The following is a 17,886-nucleotide window of genomic DNA, read 5'->3' as shown; positions in this document are numbered from 1 at the left end:
GGACGCATTGCCTTTCCGTTGAATCCACAAGAACGCTAAAGCTTTGTCTGGGATTTAACTCACCGTCTCGACACTTGCATCAGAAGAAAGAGAACAAAGATAACTTGATGGGTGTTAATTTTTTGTGGAATTGAAAAAAGTCAATTTAATACAGTTGAAATGTTTACAAATTAGATGCGCTGAAATGAAGGCAACTAACGGAAAGAAACACTTGGATTATAGCGATATTATGTATTTTCTCACAAACAATGTAAAGTATGTTTAGATAGGTATAATGTAGAGCCAAGCGTGTTGATTTTGAATCTGAGGGTATCCTGCTATTAACACACTTGTTGAATTATGCAAGTGAACAAGACAACAACAGTAATTATTGAGGCAGTCTAGACAGTGCAGTTAGGGAAGATGGCACAAGTGTTGCAGCCCTGTTCCTCCCCGTTATGTTAATTTACGCATATATGCAAATATACTATATGTAAATTAGGCACACATAATTATCTTTATATGAACACAGAATATAATAAAAAATAACTGTTACCATAAGAAAATGTATAAATTAGTGCATTCTAATAAAAGTAAAACTCCATTATTTGTCTGTGCCAGTAAAATGTTTTATGTGTAATAATTCAGTCAATATCTGAGGATTATAACATTTCTTAAAGTTTGGAGTATCTTCACACACTATCCAGCTGTTGCATTAATTAGAAATATATTTTTTACTTATTACCTCTTTTTTTTTCTCCCCAATTTCGTGATATCCAATTGGTATTTACAGTCTTGTCCCATCGCTGCAACTCCTGTACGGACTCTGTAGAGGCGAAGGTCGAGGGCCATGCGTCCTCCGAAACACGACCCTGCCAAGCCACACTGCTTCTTGACACACAGCCCGCTTAATCCGGAAGCCAGCCGCACCGTGTTGGAGGAAACACCGTACAACTGCAGACGGAAGTCGGTATGCATGCTCCCGACATGCCACAAGGAGTCGCTAGAGTGCAATGGGACAAGGACATCCCGGCCGGCTAAACCCTCCCCTAACCCGGACGACGTTGGGCCAATTGTGCGGCACCTCATGGGTCTCCTGGTCGCGACACTGCCTGGGATCAAATATATTAAATGCTTTTAAAACCTTTTTAACAATTTTGATGACTGTTGCTAAGTGCACAATATAAGAAATAGGGTGCCATTTGGGATGCTGCCTTTAAGAGCTCTGTATAGTGCTCCCTGCAGACCCAGCAGCTTCAGGCTCAGAGGGTAGCAGCATTACAGAACTAAATCCCTGCTGTCATCCCAGCCAGCACACAAACATTACACAAGCGGATAAAGAAAATACATCATTTACTAGTAAAACAACTGAATTATGTATTGAATAGATTCAGGGACATGTCCTGCTGTCGCTATTTTGTGAAGGTTTACAACGCCATCTGATAAATCCATGTTTGATCAGTTTGCATGGGGTTTGGTTAGATCTTTTATTAAGGCTCTTTTGTAGAGCTGAGGGGAAAAGGAGAGACACAGACTAACAGTATATAAAGATACAATATTGAGGGCTTACGCAGTGTTTAGAGTTACAGCTTGTATGTTGCTCTGCCCTATCGTGCCCTTCCTGTGTACTGATGCTGTTGGTCATTGCTAACTCGGGCAACTCTATCACATGACTGTGAGATGTATCCCAGCTTAAGTGATCTTATCCCTCGCTCTCTAGCTCTCTCTCGCTCTCTCTCGCTCTCTCTCCTTCTGTTCTCTGAACGTCGGTTCTGAGAATATATAGAATTCCCAGTATTCCAGTCACAGGAACAGATGGTCTGGTGTGTGTGTGTGTGTGGGGCAAGTCAATGAATGTGTGCATGTGTATGTGCCCATTTACTGGTGTGTGTGTGTGTGTGTGCACACGTGTTCCATGTAGGGAACACCAGGGGAGATCTAGGTCACAGAGAGTTAGGTGTTTATTTTTAGCCAACAGCAGGGATCAGCATTGACCACAGGCACACACAATCACACAGAGAAATAGTTTGTGGAAGAAAATAAATAAATCCATCTGAGACTTTATAACTGGACGGCTATATTGAGGTTTTCCACATACCTACATATTGATAATAGAACATTGGCTAGAGGGTTTGAACTTTGAACTAACTGACAGACTAATGCATGTTATGCCACTAGGCTTACGAAACAGTGTTTTTTTTAAGTCTTCAGAGGCATCACCATCCCACGTTTTTTGTTAACCATGAACTGCAACTCAATATTCCGCTACAGCTTGTATAGATTGGCCACAACACATGTGAGCCTTCTGTGTCAATTATCTACCGTATTATCATAGTATCAGGTACGGCTAGGAGTTCTTTCAGGTCAAGTGGTCAGGAAAAACTACTGGGAATTTTCTATGTAGAGCATTACATAACCTTATGTAATTATGTAGGTTAGTCTGTCAGGTTGTCTCTCTCTCCAAGGTAGTCCCATCATCCATCATGTGTCACTAGCATGTTTACTCTAGTGTCTTAACACCACTCTAGCGTGTTAACACTAGTGTGTTGATTATCGTGTTGACTCGGATATAGCCTGTTAACACCACTCTAGTGTGTTGACTGTACTCTAGCGTGTTGACTGTACTCTAGCGTGTTGACTGTACTCTAGCGCGTTGACTGTACTCTAGCGTGTTGACTCTGCGCTAGCGTGTTGACTCTGCCCTAGCGTGTTTGAGTTTGAGTTTATTTTTATTTTTACAGGGACAGTGCACATTAATCAACATTTCAGTAAAAGTGCCGGTTTTAGCCAACCGGCTAATTTTCAACCGCAGTCCCTGGGCAGGTGTTGACTCTGCCCTAGCGTGTTGACTCTGTCCTAGCGTGTTGACTCTGCTCTAGCGCGTTAACACCACTCTAGCGCGTTGACTCTAGTGTGTTGATTACTCTATCGTGTTGACTCTGCTCTAGCGTGTTGACTCTGCTCTAGCTGGTGATGAGTGAGGGAGACCTGCAGTGGTGTAAAGTACTGAAGTAAAAATACTTTGGAGCACTACATAAGTAGTTTTTCGGGATATCTGTACATTACTTTGCTATTTATATTTTTCACAACTTTTACTTTTTACTCCACTACATTCCTAAAGAAAATAAGGTACTTTTTACTCCATACATCAGGGATAACACCCAAAAGTGTGGGAGTGTGCCCGCCTGTCCGTAAAAAAAAATTAGGACAATTGTGGCGCCTGGTTTGCTTAATATAAGGATTTTGATGTATAGCATTTATTTTGTACTTTTACTCAAGTATCAACACATTTCCACCACTGTATTTAAGTACATTTTAAACCAGATACTTTTAGACTTTTACTCAAGTAGTATTTTATTGGGTGACTTTTACTTGAGTAATTTTCTATAAAGGTATCTTTTACTTTTACTGAAGTATGACAATCAGTACATTTTCCACCACTGGAGACCTGTTTGTGGGTGTCAGTGTCACACACCTCAGAACACTTTTATCCTCTAGCACAGAATTACAAAAGAAAGCTAAAATGCCTCTGAAATAGGACAAAATAATTTAAGAGACAAATTAAAGCAAAGCACAGTTTCTAAATAAATAATGTAGAATCCTTCTCATTCATTCAAGCAGTAAAATGTTCCAACACAAGTTCAAAGTGCACTGAACTTTTACCTACAGCATATTCCTGTGCCTGTTTGACTCTCCTCTCCTCGTCACTCTCCCTGGTAGGAGGTAAAGTCTGGGACAGATGAGAGCCGTGCTCTGCGGAGCCGGATCCACCTGGCTGTAGCAGCCCAGAAGCAGGCCAGGGGGATGGAGATGGATTATGAGGAGGTGATCCATCTCCTGGAGGCTGAGATAGCCGAGCTCAAGGCCCAGAGGAACGAACAGCAGCAGCCCGGCCAGGCTAAGGTAACAAAATGGTTCTCAAATCATACCCTATAATCCCTATTGCATTACTTTTGACCAGAGACACTATTCCCCGTGTATTGCACTACTTTTGACCAGTGGAGTAAAGTACTTAAGTATCTGTACTTTACCATTTATATTTTGCCAACTTTTACTTCACTACATTCCTAAAGAAAATGTACCTTTTACTCAATGCACACACTTATCAAGAGAACATGTGGTCATTCCTACTGCCTATGATCTGGCGGACTCACGAAACACAAATGCATAATTTGTAAATTATGTCTGAGTAAATTTTTTAAACAAGAAATGGTGCTGTCTGCTTTGTTTAATATAAGGAATTTGAAATGATTTATACATTTACTTTTGATACTTAAGTATATTTGATCAATTACATTTACTGTTGATATTTAACTCTTAGAACCACCCATCCCGGATCCGGTATATTTGTCATCAGCAACGCTGAATAGCATAGCGCAACAGTCAAATAATATTACTAGAAAATATTCATATTCATGAAATCACAAGTGAAATATAGCGAAACACAGCTTAGCCTTTTGTTAATCACTCTGTCGTCTCGGATTTTGAAATTATGCTTTACAGCGAAAGCAATACAAGCATTTGTGTAAGTTTATCGATAGCATAACAAAACAATAAGTACACTTAGCATCAGGTAACTTGGTCACGAAAATCAGAAAAGCAATCAAATTAATCGTTTACCTTTGATCTTCGGATGTTTTCACTCACGAGACTCCCAGTTAGACAACAAATGTTCCTTTTGTTCCATAAAGATATTTTTTATATGCAAATACCTCCGTTAGTTTGTTGCGTTATGCCCAGGAATCCACCGGAAAGAGCGGTCACGACAATGCAGACAAAAATTCCAAATTATATTCATAATGTACACAGAAACATGTCAAACGTTTTTCATAATCAATCCTAAAGGTGTTTTTCAAATATCTATTCGATAATATATCAACCGGGACAGTTGGCTTTTCACTAGGACCGGGAATAACAATGGCCGCCTCTCTCTTTTGCGCACAAATCACTCAGAGTCCCCACCTGTCCACTTACGCAATGTGGTCGTTCACGCTCATTCTTCAAAATAAAAGCCTGAAACTATGTCTAAAGGCTGACACCTTAGGGAAGCTATAGAAAAAGGAATCTGGTTGATATCCCTTTCAATGGGCAATAGGGACGCATAGGAACACAGGGGTTTCAAAATAAGAGTCACTTCCTGATTGGATTTTTCTCAGCCTTTCGCCTGCAATATCAGTTTTGTTATACTCACTGACAGTATTTTTACAGTTTTGGAAACTTTAGAGTGTTTTCTATCCTAAGCTGTCAATGATATGCATATTCTAGCATCTAGTCCTGAGAAATAGGCCGTTTACTTTGGGAACGTTATTTTTCCAAACATAAAAATAGTGCCCCCTAGCTTCAAGAGGGTAAGTATATTTACAACCAAATACTTTTAGACTTTTACTTAAATAGTATTTTACTGGGTAACTTTTACTGGAGTAACCTTCTATCAAGGTATCTATACTTTTACTCAAGTATGACAATTGGGTTCTTTTTCCACCACTGCTTTTAACCAGAGCAACTATTCTCCATGTAGTGCACTTCTTTAGACCAGAGCTACTATAGCCTACACACTTTTTAACATATCTATTTTCCCCCATAGCGCACTACTTTGGACCAGAGACTACTTTTGAGAAGCAGAATTGCCATTAAACCTGTCAACCGCCATTCTCGGATTTGAGACCCCCATCTCTCTTTCCTCTTTCTCTGTTGAGCATAAAACCCATGCCCAGACTGACGTAACAGACTACACTACATTCCCCTGTTGGAATAATTAACAGTCTATTCCTCAAAAGCATGTATTATTATATTGGTGTAAGGTCTCAACCACAGGGAGCTCTGCTAGATCTGAGGGGCCTTACTATACCCTGTTCTCTCTATCTGTATCTGTCTCTCTGTATGTGTCTTTTTCTCTGTTTCTCTCACACTCTCTCTCTTCCCCTGTCTTCAAAGGATGTATTTCCTTCCTCTTCCTTCCTTCCATTTGTCTGTATTTCCTTCTGTCCATCCTGTCATCCAGTGTGTCGAGTCCACCCAAACCCTGCTGGACCCTGCTCCTGGTTCCTTCCTTTCCTCCCTGTGTGAGTCCGTTCCAGGTTCCTCCCTCTCCCCTGTGCTGAGAAAAGTCTGCTCCTGATTTCCCCCCTCTTCCTGTCCAAGTCGGCAGGATTTACTCCTTCACTGTGTGAGTAAAATAAATGTAGACCCATCTCATCATTCTTAACTTCTCTCCCTTGCTTTCCCTCTCCCTCCTGTCACTCCTCACCCTTCCATACTGTGTGAGTCTGCACCAGATCCCCAATCCTCTGGTCTGTGATCCCGTTCCAGGTTTTCTCCATCCTGTTCGGGAGACCTTTACCTGGACCATAATTATATCACCAGTTACACTTTTGGCACGTAGCCTACATGAAACGTATCACACTTTTGGCACGTAGCCTACATGAAACGTATCACACTTTTGGCACGTAGCCTACATGAAACGTATCACACTTTTGGCACGTAGCCTACATGAAACGTATCACACTTTTGGCACGTAGCCTACATGAAACGTATCACACTTTTGGCACGTAGCCTACATGAAACGTATCACACTTTTGGCACGTAGCCTACATGAAACGTATCACACTTTTGGCACGTAGCCTACATGAAACGTATCACACTTTTGGCACGTAGCCTACATGAAACGTATCACACTTTTGGCACGTAGCCTACATGAAACGTATCACACTTTTGGCACGTAGCCTACATGAAACGTATCACACTTTTGGCACGTAGCCTACATGAAACGTATCACACTTTTGGCACGTAGCCTACATGAAACGTATCACACTTTTGGCACGTAGCCTACATGAAACGTATCACACTTTTGGCACGTAGCCTACATGAAACGTATCACACTTTTGGCACGTAGCCTACATGAAACGTATCACACTTTTGGCACGTAGCCTACATGAAACGTATCACACTTTTGGCACGTAGCCTACATGAAACGTATCACACTTTTGGCACGTAGCCTACATGAAACGTATCACACTTTTGGCACGTAGCCTACATGAAACGTATCACACTTTTGGCAGTCACAGAAAAGTCAATACAAACTTTTGATATAGTTTATAAATAATTTAACTATCATCAATGAATGACACTTTATTGAAAATATGTAATTTTATTGAAAATTAGGGCTGTTAATCCCAGGATTTGCTGTGATTAATCAAGACGAATCACAAATTCTGATTTAGCTCAAATTGAGCTGTAATTTAAAGTTTGTTATAAAATTTGGTATATTGATAATCACACTTTAACCTCACTGTCAACTTGATTTGACATCGCATTGTTGTTTTTAGCTGTATGTATTTTGGACATTTTCAGTGTATTTTGAACGCTTTCAGACAATGCGATTTAATCACAATAATAAAAAATAAAATAAAAATACAGACAATCTTTCAATTTCTGAATGAAAACCCATCCAGATGCAGGCCATTCAGTAGAACCCCTGCTGATGACCTAGTGTGATGTCCTTCCTGATAGGATGAGGTGGAGGAGCTGAAGAAGAGAGTGGCCGTTCTGGAGTGTCAACTACGTAAGAACAAAGGGGACAAAAAGGGCTTTGAGGTGTCCATGGGAAAACTGCTCAACTTCGTGGAGGTACTGTATGTGTGTGTACTGTGATTACTGAATGTCAACACTAACTCTCTCTCGAAGACCATTACTTCATATCTAGTTTACAATGTGTGAAGAGAAACCGATTTGAGAAGGAGAAACAGATTTGAATTCATATCATTCACATCCTCAGAAAGAAAATACAGAAATATAAAGACAAACTGAAATTAGCATTTACATCTCTGAATAATGACAAGTTTATAAATAGCAGACCTGGGTTCAAATACGTATTTTCTAGTGTATTTGAGTATTTTCAAAAATTGTAGCTGAATCAACTACTTCTATTTGAACAATTTTTTTCAAATAATTTCCTATAAATACTACTTTAAAATATTTTCAAATACTTATTTCCAAAAACATAGCAAATACCCCTTGAACCAAACTGACCTGGATTTAAATGCATGGGAGTATTTTAATATGTGTATTTGAAAATACACTTGTCTGTGTATTTGATTATTTTCAAATACATGCCAATATTTTCCAACTGTATTTCAAAATATTAAAATCCAAATATCTACTTTGAAATGTATGTGAAAGTAATTTAAATACTTTAATAGTATTTGAACCCATGTCTGATAAATACGGTTGTAGTGTTCAGAAAAGTGGTAGTGTCTAATGTGTCCCAAATGGCGCCCTATTCCCTACAAATAAGAATTTGTTCTTAACTGACTTGCCTAGTTAAATAAAGATAAAATAAAAAATATAGTGCACCCCTTTTGACCAGAGCCCTATGTATATGCCCTGGTCAAAAGTAGTGTACCATAGGAAATTGGAGTGTCATTTGAGACGCATATATCAACTAAAATAATACGTTTATACGTTTTTAATACGTTTACATTCCTTCCCATTTAGAATGTTCAAGACTTCCTCATTGAAAACCATGGTCCCGTGAAGAGCTGTAGGTAAGAATGTGCATTGTGTACATTTCTAGTGAATCATGTCTGCTTCTTCTGCTTCTTTCTTCAATAGTGGGCTATCTTTCAGATAATCTCATTCATTCACAGTGTATACACCCTTACGAAAAAAACGCTTGATTTTACATGATATTTCCACATGTTTTGTTCATGTGAAATCATTTGAAACCATGTGTTTTTTGGATCACTTCACATGTGATGTGGACTTTCACTTGTGAAACAATGTTTTTTTTGCATTCGGCGGGGGAGAGTGAACTATTGATGGTTAATTCACCTTTGATGGAGCTGTGTCATAGTGCAGCAGATCACCTGGGGGTGGATTGGCCATCTTCTCCCCCGCAGCGGCGTTCCGGCAGGTTTGGGGGAATGTATTTACCTCCTGTCCTTGCAGCTGTGAAGCGTCACTTACCTGTTTAAAGATTTTGCCGATGAGCTAAAGGCGACCTGGGATTCCCCTTATTCAGCCAGACTGATACTATCAGGTTATGGTGAGTTCATAAATGTAGAGGGTATAGAGGAGGCCGGGCTCATTTTCACACTGCCAATGGATGGAAAGCTAGCGAGTTACTTAGCTCCAGAGGCTAACAAATCCTAGCACTGTGCTTCCAAATAAACAGTGCCGGTTCTCGGCGGATCAGCTGGACAAAGTGTACCAGGGTGACGGTGTGACGGCCTGGTCGTTGAATGTGGTCACAATGCTGCAGATGTATCATATCGTTTTGCTACAGGAGCTGAATAAGACCATGGAGGTGGGGGAAGCCGGCTCCAGAGCTTCTCGATGAAAGCCATGCTATGGCTGATTTTGTGCTGTGTCTGTCCCGCTGTTCTATCCTGGCTGTGTGGAAAAGTATGGAGGCTCAGGGCCACCTCTAGTTGATGTAATCTTGGATTCCTGAGAGGGACAGTTTTACCAACAGAGTTGTTTGGCTATGGAGTCCTTACAGGCCTGTTTCGAGGACAAACAAAAGTCCTTCGCAGGGGTGACGCAACAGTTTCCGAGGCATAAAGGAAAGGGTCCGGGCCAGAAGCGTTTTTTTTTAGCATATTGGTGCTTCTGGGCAGCGTCAGTCGTCCTGGCACAGACACCGTGCTGGATCGAAGGAGAGCACGGTGAAAGCGGATTATTGCGCGGTGAGGGGCAAGAGGCAGATCTCGTGACCCTAGCTGGAGGCCGGGAGAAGGTGTGTGTTCTCAGGGCCCTCCTCCCCAAGCATTTACTGTGGCAACAGTGCTCCCAAGTGGTTCGGTCAATGGTGTGGTCCGGGTATCACAACGGCGGTACCACGAAAGCACATGGTTTCCACCCAATGTTCCTCATTGTTTAGGGGTATCGAGAGGAGGACATCAGCGGCAACAACATTGCCTATGGGCACAAACCCACCGTCGCTGGCAAAAAGTGGTCTTCAATGACGAGTCGCTGTTTTGTCTCACCAGGGGTGATGGTCGGATTCGCGTTTATCGTCGAAGGAATGAGCATTACACCGAGGCCTGTACTCTGAAGCGGGATCAATTTGGAGGTGGAGGGTCCGTCATGGTCTGGGGCGGTGTGTCACAGCATCATCAGACTGAGCTTGTTGTCATTGCAGGCAATCTCAAAGATGTGCGTTATAGGGAAGACATCCTCGTCCCTCATGTGGTACCCTTCCTGCAGGCTCACCCTGACATGACCCTCCAGCATGACAATGCCACCAGCCTTACTGCTCATTCTGTGCGTGATTTCCTGCAAGACAGGAATGTCAGTGTTCTGTCATGGCCAGCGAAGAGCCCGGATCTCAATCCCATTGAGCAGGTCTGGGACCTGTTGGATCGGAGGGTGAGGGCTAGGGCCATTCCCCCCCCAGAAATGTCCGGGAACTTGCAGGTGCCGTGGTGGAAGAGTGGGGTAACATCTCACAGCAATAACTGGCAAATCTGGTGCAGTCCATGAGGAGGAGAGGCACTTAATGCAGCTGGTGGCCACACCAGATACTGACTGTTACTTGATTTTGACCCCCCCCTCCCTTTGTTCAGGGACACATTATTTAATATCTGTTAGTCGCATGTCTGTGGAACTTGTTCAGTTTGTCTCCGTTGTTGAATCTTATGTTCATACAAATATTTACACATGTTAAGTTTGCTGAAAATAAACGCAGTTGACAGTGAGAGGATGTTTATTTTTCCCTGAATTGAAGAAGACAAGTTTTCGAACTAGCAGAAGTTTATTTGAGAAGATATGTAAAGCAATCTGTGCATTTGAACAGCAGCATAAATACACCTATTTCACTTTTGCATCTCAATAACCGAATGACCACTGCTGCACATGCTGCTGCTGTTTTGAACAGATTAGATCAGGTATTCCCAAACTGGGGTATGCGCAATGCCGTCGGGGTTCCGCCAAATAAAAATGTGATTAACATTTTTTATTAAATACATGTATAAAAAAAAAGACCCTATATATGGAAAATATATATATTTTCTAACGGGGCTATACATTTGGGTGAGGTTTTTTTCCTTGCCTGAGTAGCCTCATTTCACTGCCAAAAATAAAATGAAACCATCTTGGGTTCAGCAAAATAACAACACAATGTCAAATACAGGTAGCCTAGTCAAATAATTAACATCCAATCACATTAACCATTACTCTTTCACAGGAATTCCACTAACGGTCTGTATGTAGCTGCTGCTCATGTTGGTATCTGTACTGATGGTGCAAAAGCCATGACAGGGAGACATGGTGGAGTGGTAACGTGTGTGCAAGCAGTTGCTCACGATGCCAATTGGGTACACTGCAGCATCCACTGAAAGTCTCTTGCTGCCAAGGGAATGCCTGACAGCTCTAAATATGTTTTGGACACTGCAGAGAAAATGGGTAACTTTGTTAAAGCAAGGCCCCTGAACTCTCATGTATTTTCTGCACTGATATGGGCAGCGACCATGTCACGCTTTTAAAACATACAGAAGTGCGCTGGTTATCAAGGGGCAAAATATTGACACGTTTTTTTTAATTGAGAGACGAGCTTAAAGTTTTCTTTACTGACCATAATTTTCACTTGTCTGACCGCTTGCATGATGATGAGTTTCTCACACGAATGCCTTATCTGGGTGATGTTTTTTCTCGCCTGAATGATCTGAATCTAGGATTACAGGAACTCTCCGTGACTATATTCAATGAGCGGGACAAAATTGAGGCTATGATTAAGAAGTTGGAGCTCTTCTCTGTCTGCATTAACAAGGACAACACACAGGTCTTTCCATCATTGTATGATTTTTTTTGTGTGCAAATGAACTCAAGGTTATGGAAAATGTCAAATGTGATATAGCGAAGCACCTGAGTGAGTTGGGTGGGCAATACACAGGTACTCTCCAGACATGGATGACACAAACAACTGGATTCATTATCCCTTCATGCCCTGCCTCCAGTCCATCAAAATTGCCACAAGTGGTTCTGTGAAAATTGAAATGAATCAGAAGCCATTGACAGATTTATGGATTGGGCTGCGCTCAGAGGATCCTGCTTTGGCAAATTGCGCTGTTAAGATACTGATGCCATTTGCATCACGTACCTATGCGAGAGTGGATTCTCAGCCCTCACTAGCATGAAAACTAAATACAGGCCCAGACTGTGTGTGGAAAATTATTTAAGACAGACTCTCTCCAATACAACCCAACATTGCAGAGTTATGTGCATCCTTTCAAGCACACCCTTCTCATTAACCTGTGGTGAGTTATTCACAATTTTTGATGAACAAATTAGGTTTTATATGTAAGATGGTTAAAAAAAGACAAATTATTGATTTATTATTTGTACACTGGTCCTATAACAGCTCTTTGTCACTTCCCACGAGCTGGGTTGTGACAAACTTACACTCATTATTTTGTTTAATAAATGTATCGTATAATGTGTGTGTGGCAGGCTTACAATGATGGCAAAAAATTACATTTGAGAGTGCGCTGACCCTGGTGCTAGAGGGGGTATGCATGTGGAGGTTGAATGTTTGAAGGGGTAGGGGACAATACAAAGTTTGGGAACCACTGGATTAGATGATACTATTTAAAACCTGCAGCCAAGATCATGAACGAACGAGTGAACCTGGGAGAACGCAACAAACATACCGATGCTGCGGATATTGACATGGGTGTTAACTAGCTAGCAATAGCTAGCTGCTTATCAAAGGTTTATGTGACCCAAGAAAATTGACCAAACTATTTCTCAATATTACTGTAGCTGGCTCATTCATTTGATCATGCTTTGTAAAACACCTGCTTTTATGCTGTTGTAGTCGACACATGTCGCCATGTCACTTACAGTAGAACCTGATAAACAACATTTTAGTCATTTAGCAGACACTTATCCAGAGTGCATACATTTTCATACTTTTTGATCCTGGTCCCCCGTGGGAATCCAACCCACAACCCTGGTGTTGTAAGTGCCATGCTCTACCACCTGAGCCACACAGGACCCTAACAGTGGGAAACAATCCCAAAAAATCCCTACCAGATCCACGATAAAGGTTCCAGCTACTGTATCGCTCTGTCCTTCGATGCAACATGCTGAGGAGTTCCTCAATTCCTGTGATTTCATTTGGACTATTCACCCTCATAGCAAACAGCTGGCAACACAATCCAAGCAATGTTCGCACGGCCTGTTCACCCACGGAGGCGGAGCTGCCACTGCTGACAGTCACTTAGGGGCAGAGTAGTAAGTAACTGAACAGCTTGTTTTGAACAATATATTTTTGAAACAGAAAAATCTACACATTTACCACACTTTTATGAGCATTTAAAACATAAACCATTAATTATACATTTTTTATTGACCAATCGCAAGTGAGGTGCCGCTTAATGCTCTAATGGGCATATTTTAATATACTTAAAAGCTAATAAAACACTAAAGTTGACATTAAATGTATGTATTAAATGTAATGTTTTCCAATTTAGATTATTTTAAATATACTAAAGTATATTATGAACATTCTATATACTTAAATATATTCAAGGATGATATAAGTATATTTAAATATATTTACTTTCCACTTGGGTATTGAGCTGCAGTTTGTGCAGTTATTAGCAAACACCGTGGGGTGATGATTAGTTCTGGCCCTCTGAAGACCTAGACAATGTCCTGTTTTGTAAGTCTGACTACGTAACATGCAGTAGTCTGTGTCAGTTTGAAACACTTTTTACAAAGACCCCCTGTGCTACCCCCTACCCAGTGTTCTATTGTCAATCTGTAGGTCACTGGAAAACCTCAATATAGCTGTCCAGTCAGTCTCACATGGATTTGTGACAACAATGCTGTCTCGTACCCATTTGCATGATATTATAGTTATTTTTTTATGTCCCTCCATTTTGAATGATATGTTACAAATGGTCCAGTGGTTGTACAGTATCATACATATTAGCAGTCGTAGAGTATCATACATATTTTTGTGTTATCATTTGTGGTAAACATTTTCTTAGCAAATGTGGCTAAGTTTAGGTAGGTTAAGGGGTTAAGGATTAACTTTCGTTTTTATGTTACAGATCCAGTGCAGTCAAAAATGTGATTTTCCTGTTTTATATACATTTCCACACTGAGGTTGGAATTACACTGTGAAATTGTGAAAATGATGATAATAGTTGTTTGAAAAGACCGCCTGAAATTTCTGGCTGTTTTGGTGGGATGGAGTAAATGAGTTAATAGACCAATAAGAAAGGAGATTTCCAAACCTCTCTGCCAACAACAGCCAGTATACCCTTCCCTACTCAGACTATTTTAGTCATTTAACAGACTCTCTTATCTTACAGGAACAATTAGAGTTAAATGTCCTTCTAAATAGATTTTTCACCTAGTCAGCTCAGCGATTCATAAATGGCTGCATTGGACTTTAAAGTAACCTTCTGTCTTAGGTAACCAGACCATTTGTTAGATAAACACTTTTGACAATATGTTTTCTTCCTAAAACTGCAGGTGTTCCTGGTCGTTTGTAGGGCAGTAGTTGTAACAGATGAAATGTAGGTTGACATGTTGTTTACACCTCGGTAATGGATAACAAAGATAATTATAATTACTTAATCAGTCACTGTCAGACAATTACTTTCTCTTTCTCTAATATTGATATCCCCCATTAACTGTGGCAATAACTATTTTTACAGCAGCATCATAATTTCCAGCAATTTAGGTGCCAAGGTCAGCAATATTGTGGAATTTTCTAGCAACACTATTGAATTCAGACTATGGTATTCTTTTTTTTGGGAGGGGGTATTTTATTAGGATCCACATTAGCTGTTGCAAAAGCAGCAGCTTCTCTTCCACACAAAACATGAAACATGACATAAAACAGAACATTAGTAGACAAGAACAGCTCAAGAACAGAACTACATCAATTTAAAAAAGGCACACGTAGCCTCCACATCAATACATACACACAGAATATCTAGGTCAAATAAGGAGAGTAGATGCTCCCACAATACAACTATGCTAGTTTTGTTTGGTCTCCACAACGCTCATAGTTGTAACCAACTGCTTAACTTGAGACAAGGCTCTACTCCGTTATGAAATATTAGCTATGACGTGTCATCACTTGCCATCATGCCACCATATTCCCAACCAACTGTAGTACAGCCTATGTCATCTACTCTTTACAATAACATCCCTAAGTAAGAGTACAGTATTTTCCTGCATCACTTCTGACTTCATCCTATCTAGCCTATCCATATCCTTATTATCTCATCATTATTTTATGTCAGACATAAATTGACAATTCCAGGTGAAAGCCAATATCCATAGAGTTTTCTCTTGCTAGATTAATGAATACAGCCATGGTAAAAACTGTGTAAAAGTGCTGTAAGCTTGAAAGGTTAACTCTATACCTGTCTGTTTCTCTGCAGCTCTGGTGACATGAAGCCCGACGCTTCCTCTCAACCCCTGGGAGCCCGCGTGGGGAAGAAGTCCCAGTGGACGACGGCTATGCTAGCTGCAGAGGCTAAAGAACTCACACGAACTGTTAGAGCCATCCTCGAGGTGGGCTGTAAGTGATCTATCATCTTGACTCGTCGTGTTACGAGTCGACTTGCTGCGAGTCGACTTGCTGCATGCCTGCATATCGTCTCTATCCCTGGCCTAGCATGCAAATCCAATCAGCTCAACAATTACCACCGTAGTTTTGAAACCAACCTAAACTAACTGGATAACAGGCACCAAACCAACCAAATCACCTCAATAGTTACTATGCCAACCAAAACCAACCGCATAACCGACATCAAACCACCTAGTTGCTAAGCCAAGTAAAACCAACCGGATAACCAAAACCAATCAGCTCATCATACACCAAGCCAACCTCCATAGTTACCAAGCCAACCAAAACCAACTGGAAAACCGACACCAACCCACCTCTGTAGTTACTATAAATAATCTCAATAGTTGTTTTTTTAGTGGAGCAGCCTGTAAGGAAATGAATGAAATCCTTGCACTGGAGTATCAGACAGCAGAATTAAAGACAATACAGCAGCTAAGCAACCTCGATGTTCAGCCTCTGTCCAGTGGAGTTGAATGGACCAGGGACTGAGTGTTAAGCAACCTCAAGATGTTCAGCCTCTGTCCAGTGGAGTTGAATGGACCAGGGACTGAGTGTTAAGCAACCTCAAGATGTTCAGCCTCTGTCCAGTGGAGTTGAATGGACCAGGGACTGAGTGTTAAGCAACCTCAAGATGTTCAGCCTCTGTCCAGTGGAGTTGAATGGACCAGGGACTGAGTGTTAAGCAACCTCGATGTTCAGCCTCTGTCCAGTGGAGTTGAATGGACCAGGGACTGAGTGTTAAGCAACCTCGATGTTCAGCCTCTGTCCAGTGGAGTTGAATGGACCAGGGACTGAGTGTTAAGCAACCTCGATGTTCAGCCTCTGTCCAGTGGAGTTGAATGGACCAGGGACTGAGTGTTAAGCAACCTCGATGTTCAGCCTCTGTCCAGTGGAGTTGAATGGACCAGGGACTGAGTGTTAAGCAACCTCGATGTTCAGCCTCTGTCCAGTGGAGTTGAATGGACCAGGGACTGAGTGTTAAGCAACCTCAAGATGTTCAGCCTCTGTCCAGTGGAGTTGAATGGACCAGGGACTGAGTGTTAAGCAACCTCAAGATGTTCAGCCTCTGTCCAGTGGAGTTGAATGGACCAGGGACTGAGTGTTAAGCAACCTCAAGATGTTCAGCCTCTGTCCAGTGGAGTTGAATGGACCAGGGACTGAGTGTTAAGCAACCTCAAGATGTTCAGCCTCTGTCCAGTGGAGTTGAATGGACCAGGGACTGAGTGTTAAGCAACCTCAAGATGTTCAGCCTCTGTCCAGTGGAGTTGAATGGACCAGGGACTGAGTGTTAAGCAACCTCGATGTTCAGCCTCTGTCCAGTGGAGTTGAATGGACCAGGGACTGAGTGTTAAGCAACCTCGATGTTCAGCCTCTGTCCAGTGGAGTTGAATGAACCAGGGACTGAGTGTTAAGCAACCTCGATGTTCAGCCTCTGTCCAGTGGAGTTGTGTTCCATCCATATTTACTCAAGTTTTCTCTGTAGTCATCGTCTAGTGGACGGACAGACTGATCTTTCATGCAACATGAAATGCAATGCAATGTTCTACTTCCTATAGATATGTTTGTACAAGTGTATCTAGAAATGTACAATAAGACCTTAGTCAATACAAAACTTCATCATACATACACCTGTGATCAAGTCAGTAGCTAACCATCAGTGTTGGGGAGTAAATCAAATAAAAGTTTATTGGTCACGTACACAGTTTAGCAGGTGTAATAGCTGTGCAGCGAAATGCTTATGTTGCTAACTCCTAGCAATGTAGTCAAATCTCAAGCAATTACAATGTAAAGAAATACATTGTAAAGAAAAATACAAAAAAGAATGGAAGGACGAATCCAATTAACAACCCAAATAGCAATGTAGCAGTATCAAAATGGAATATAGGGAGTATAGGAGGTGGCTGAGCACACACACATGGGGGGGCCCCCCGTGTTGAGGATCAGTGTGGCGGAGGTGTTGTTGCCTACCCTCACCACCTGGGGTCGGCTCGTCAGGAATTCTAGGAACCAGGAATTCTAGGAACCAGTTGCACAGGGAGGAGTTCAGACCCAAGGGCCTGAGCTTAGCGCACTATGGTGTTAAAAGCTGAGCTGCCGTCGATGAATAGTATTCTCACATAATGTTCCTCTTGGGTGTCAGGTATGGTGGAGGTAATGGCCCTTGATTAGCCTTTCAAAGCACTGACAATAATGACAGATGTGATTGCTATGGGGCGATAGTAATTTAGTGCAGTGGTTTATTTTTTATAAAATATATTTTTTTAAACATCAGCTTTAATATTGCAGATAGATTGGCTTCTGTCAATGTAATTGTC

The 17,886-nt window shown here is 41.4% G+C and overlaps 1 protein-coding gene across 2 annotated transcripts in view; it reads left to right on the top strand.

The window, feature by feature from the left end:
- LOC109899146 (syntaxin-binding protein 4) overlaps nt 1–17,269 on the top strand; it is a 59,214-nt gene extending 41,945 nt beyond the window's left edge. For both annotated transcript variants that reach the window (XM_031835418.1, XM_020494200.2), the window contains 4 exons: nt 3,700–3,882; nt 7,489–7,605; nt 8,473–8,522; nt 15,384–17,269. In XM_031835418.1, coding sequence (XP_031691278.1) covers nt 3,700–3,882; nt 7,489–7,605; nt 8,473–8,522; nt 15,384–15,531 — 498 coding nt within the window. In that variant the 3' untranslated portion in view covers nt 15,532–17,269. The remainder of the gene's footprint in view (nt 1–3,699; nt 3,883–7,488; nt 7,606–8,472; nt 8,523–15,383) is intronic.
- The last annotated feature ends 617 nt before the right edge of the window (nt 17,270–17,886 follow it).

Source organism: Oncorhynchus kisutch, linkage group LG11, assembly GCF_002021735.2.
Source record: "Oncorhynchus kisutch isolate 150728-3 linkage group LG11, Okis_V2, whole genome shotgun sequence".
Taxonomy (NCBI): Eukaryota; Metazoa; Chordata; class Actinopteri; order Salmoniformes; family Salmonidae; genus Oncorhynchus; species Oncorhynchus kisutch.
Note: the sequence above shows the minus strand (reverse complement) of the source record. Positions and strands in the feature narration are given on the sequence as shown.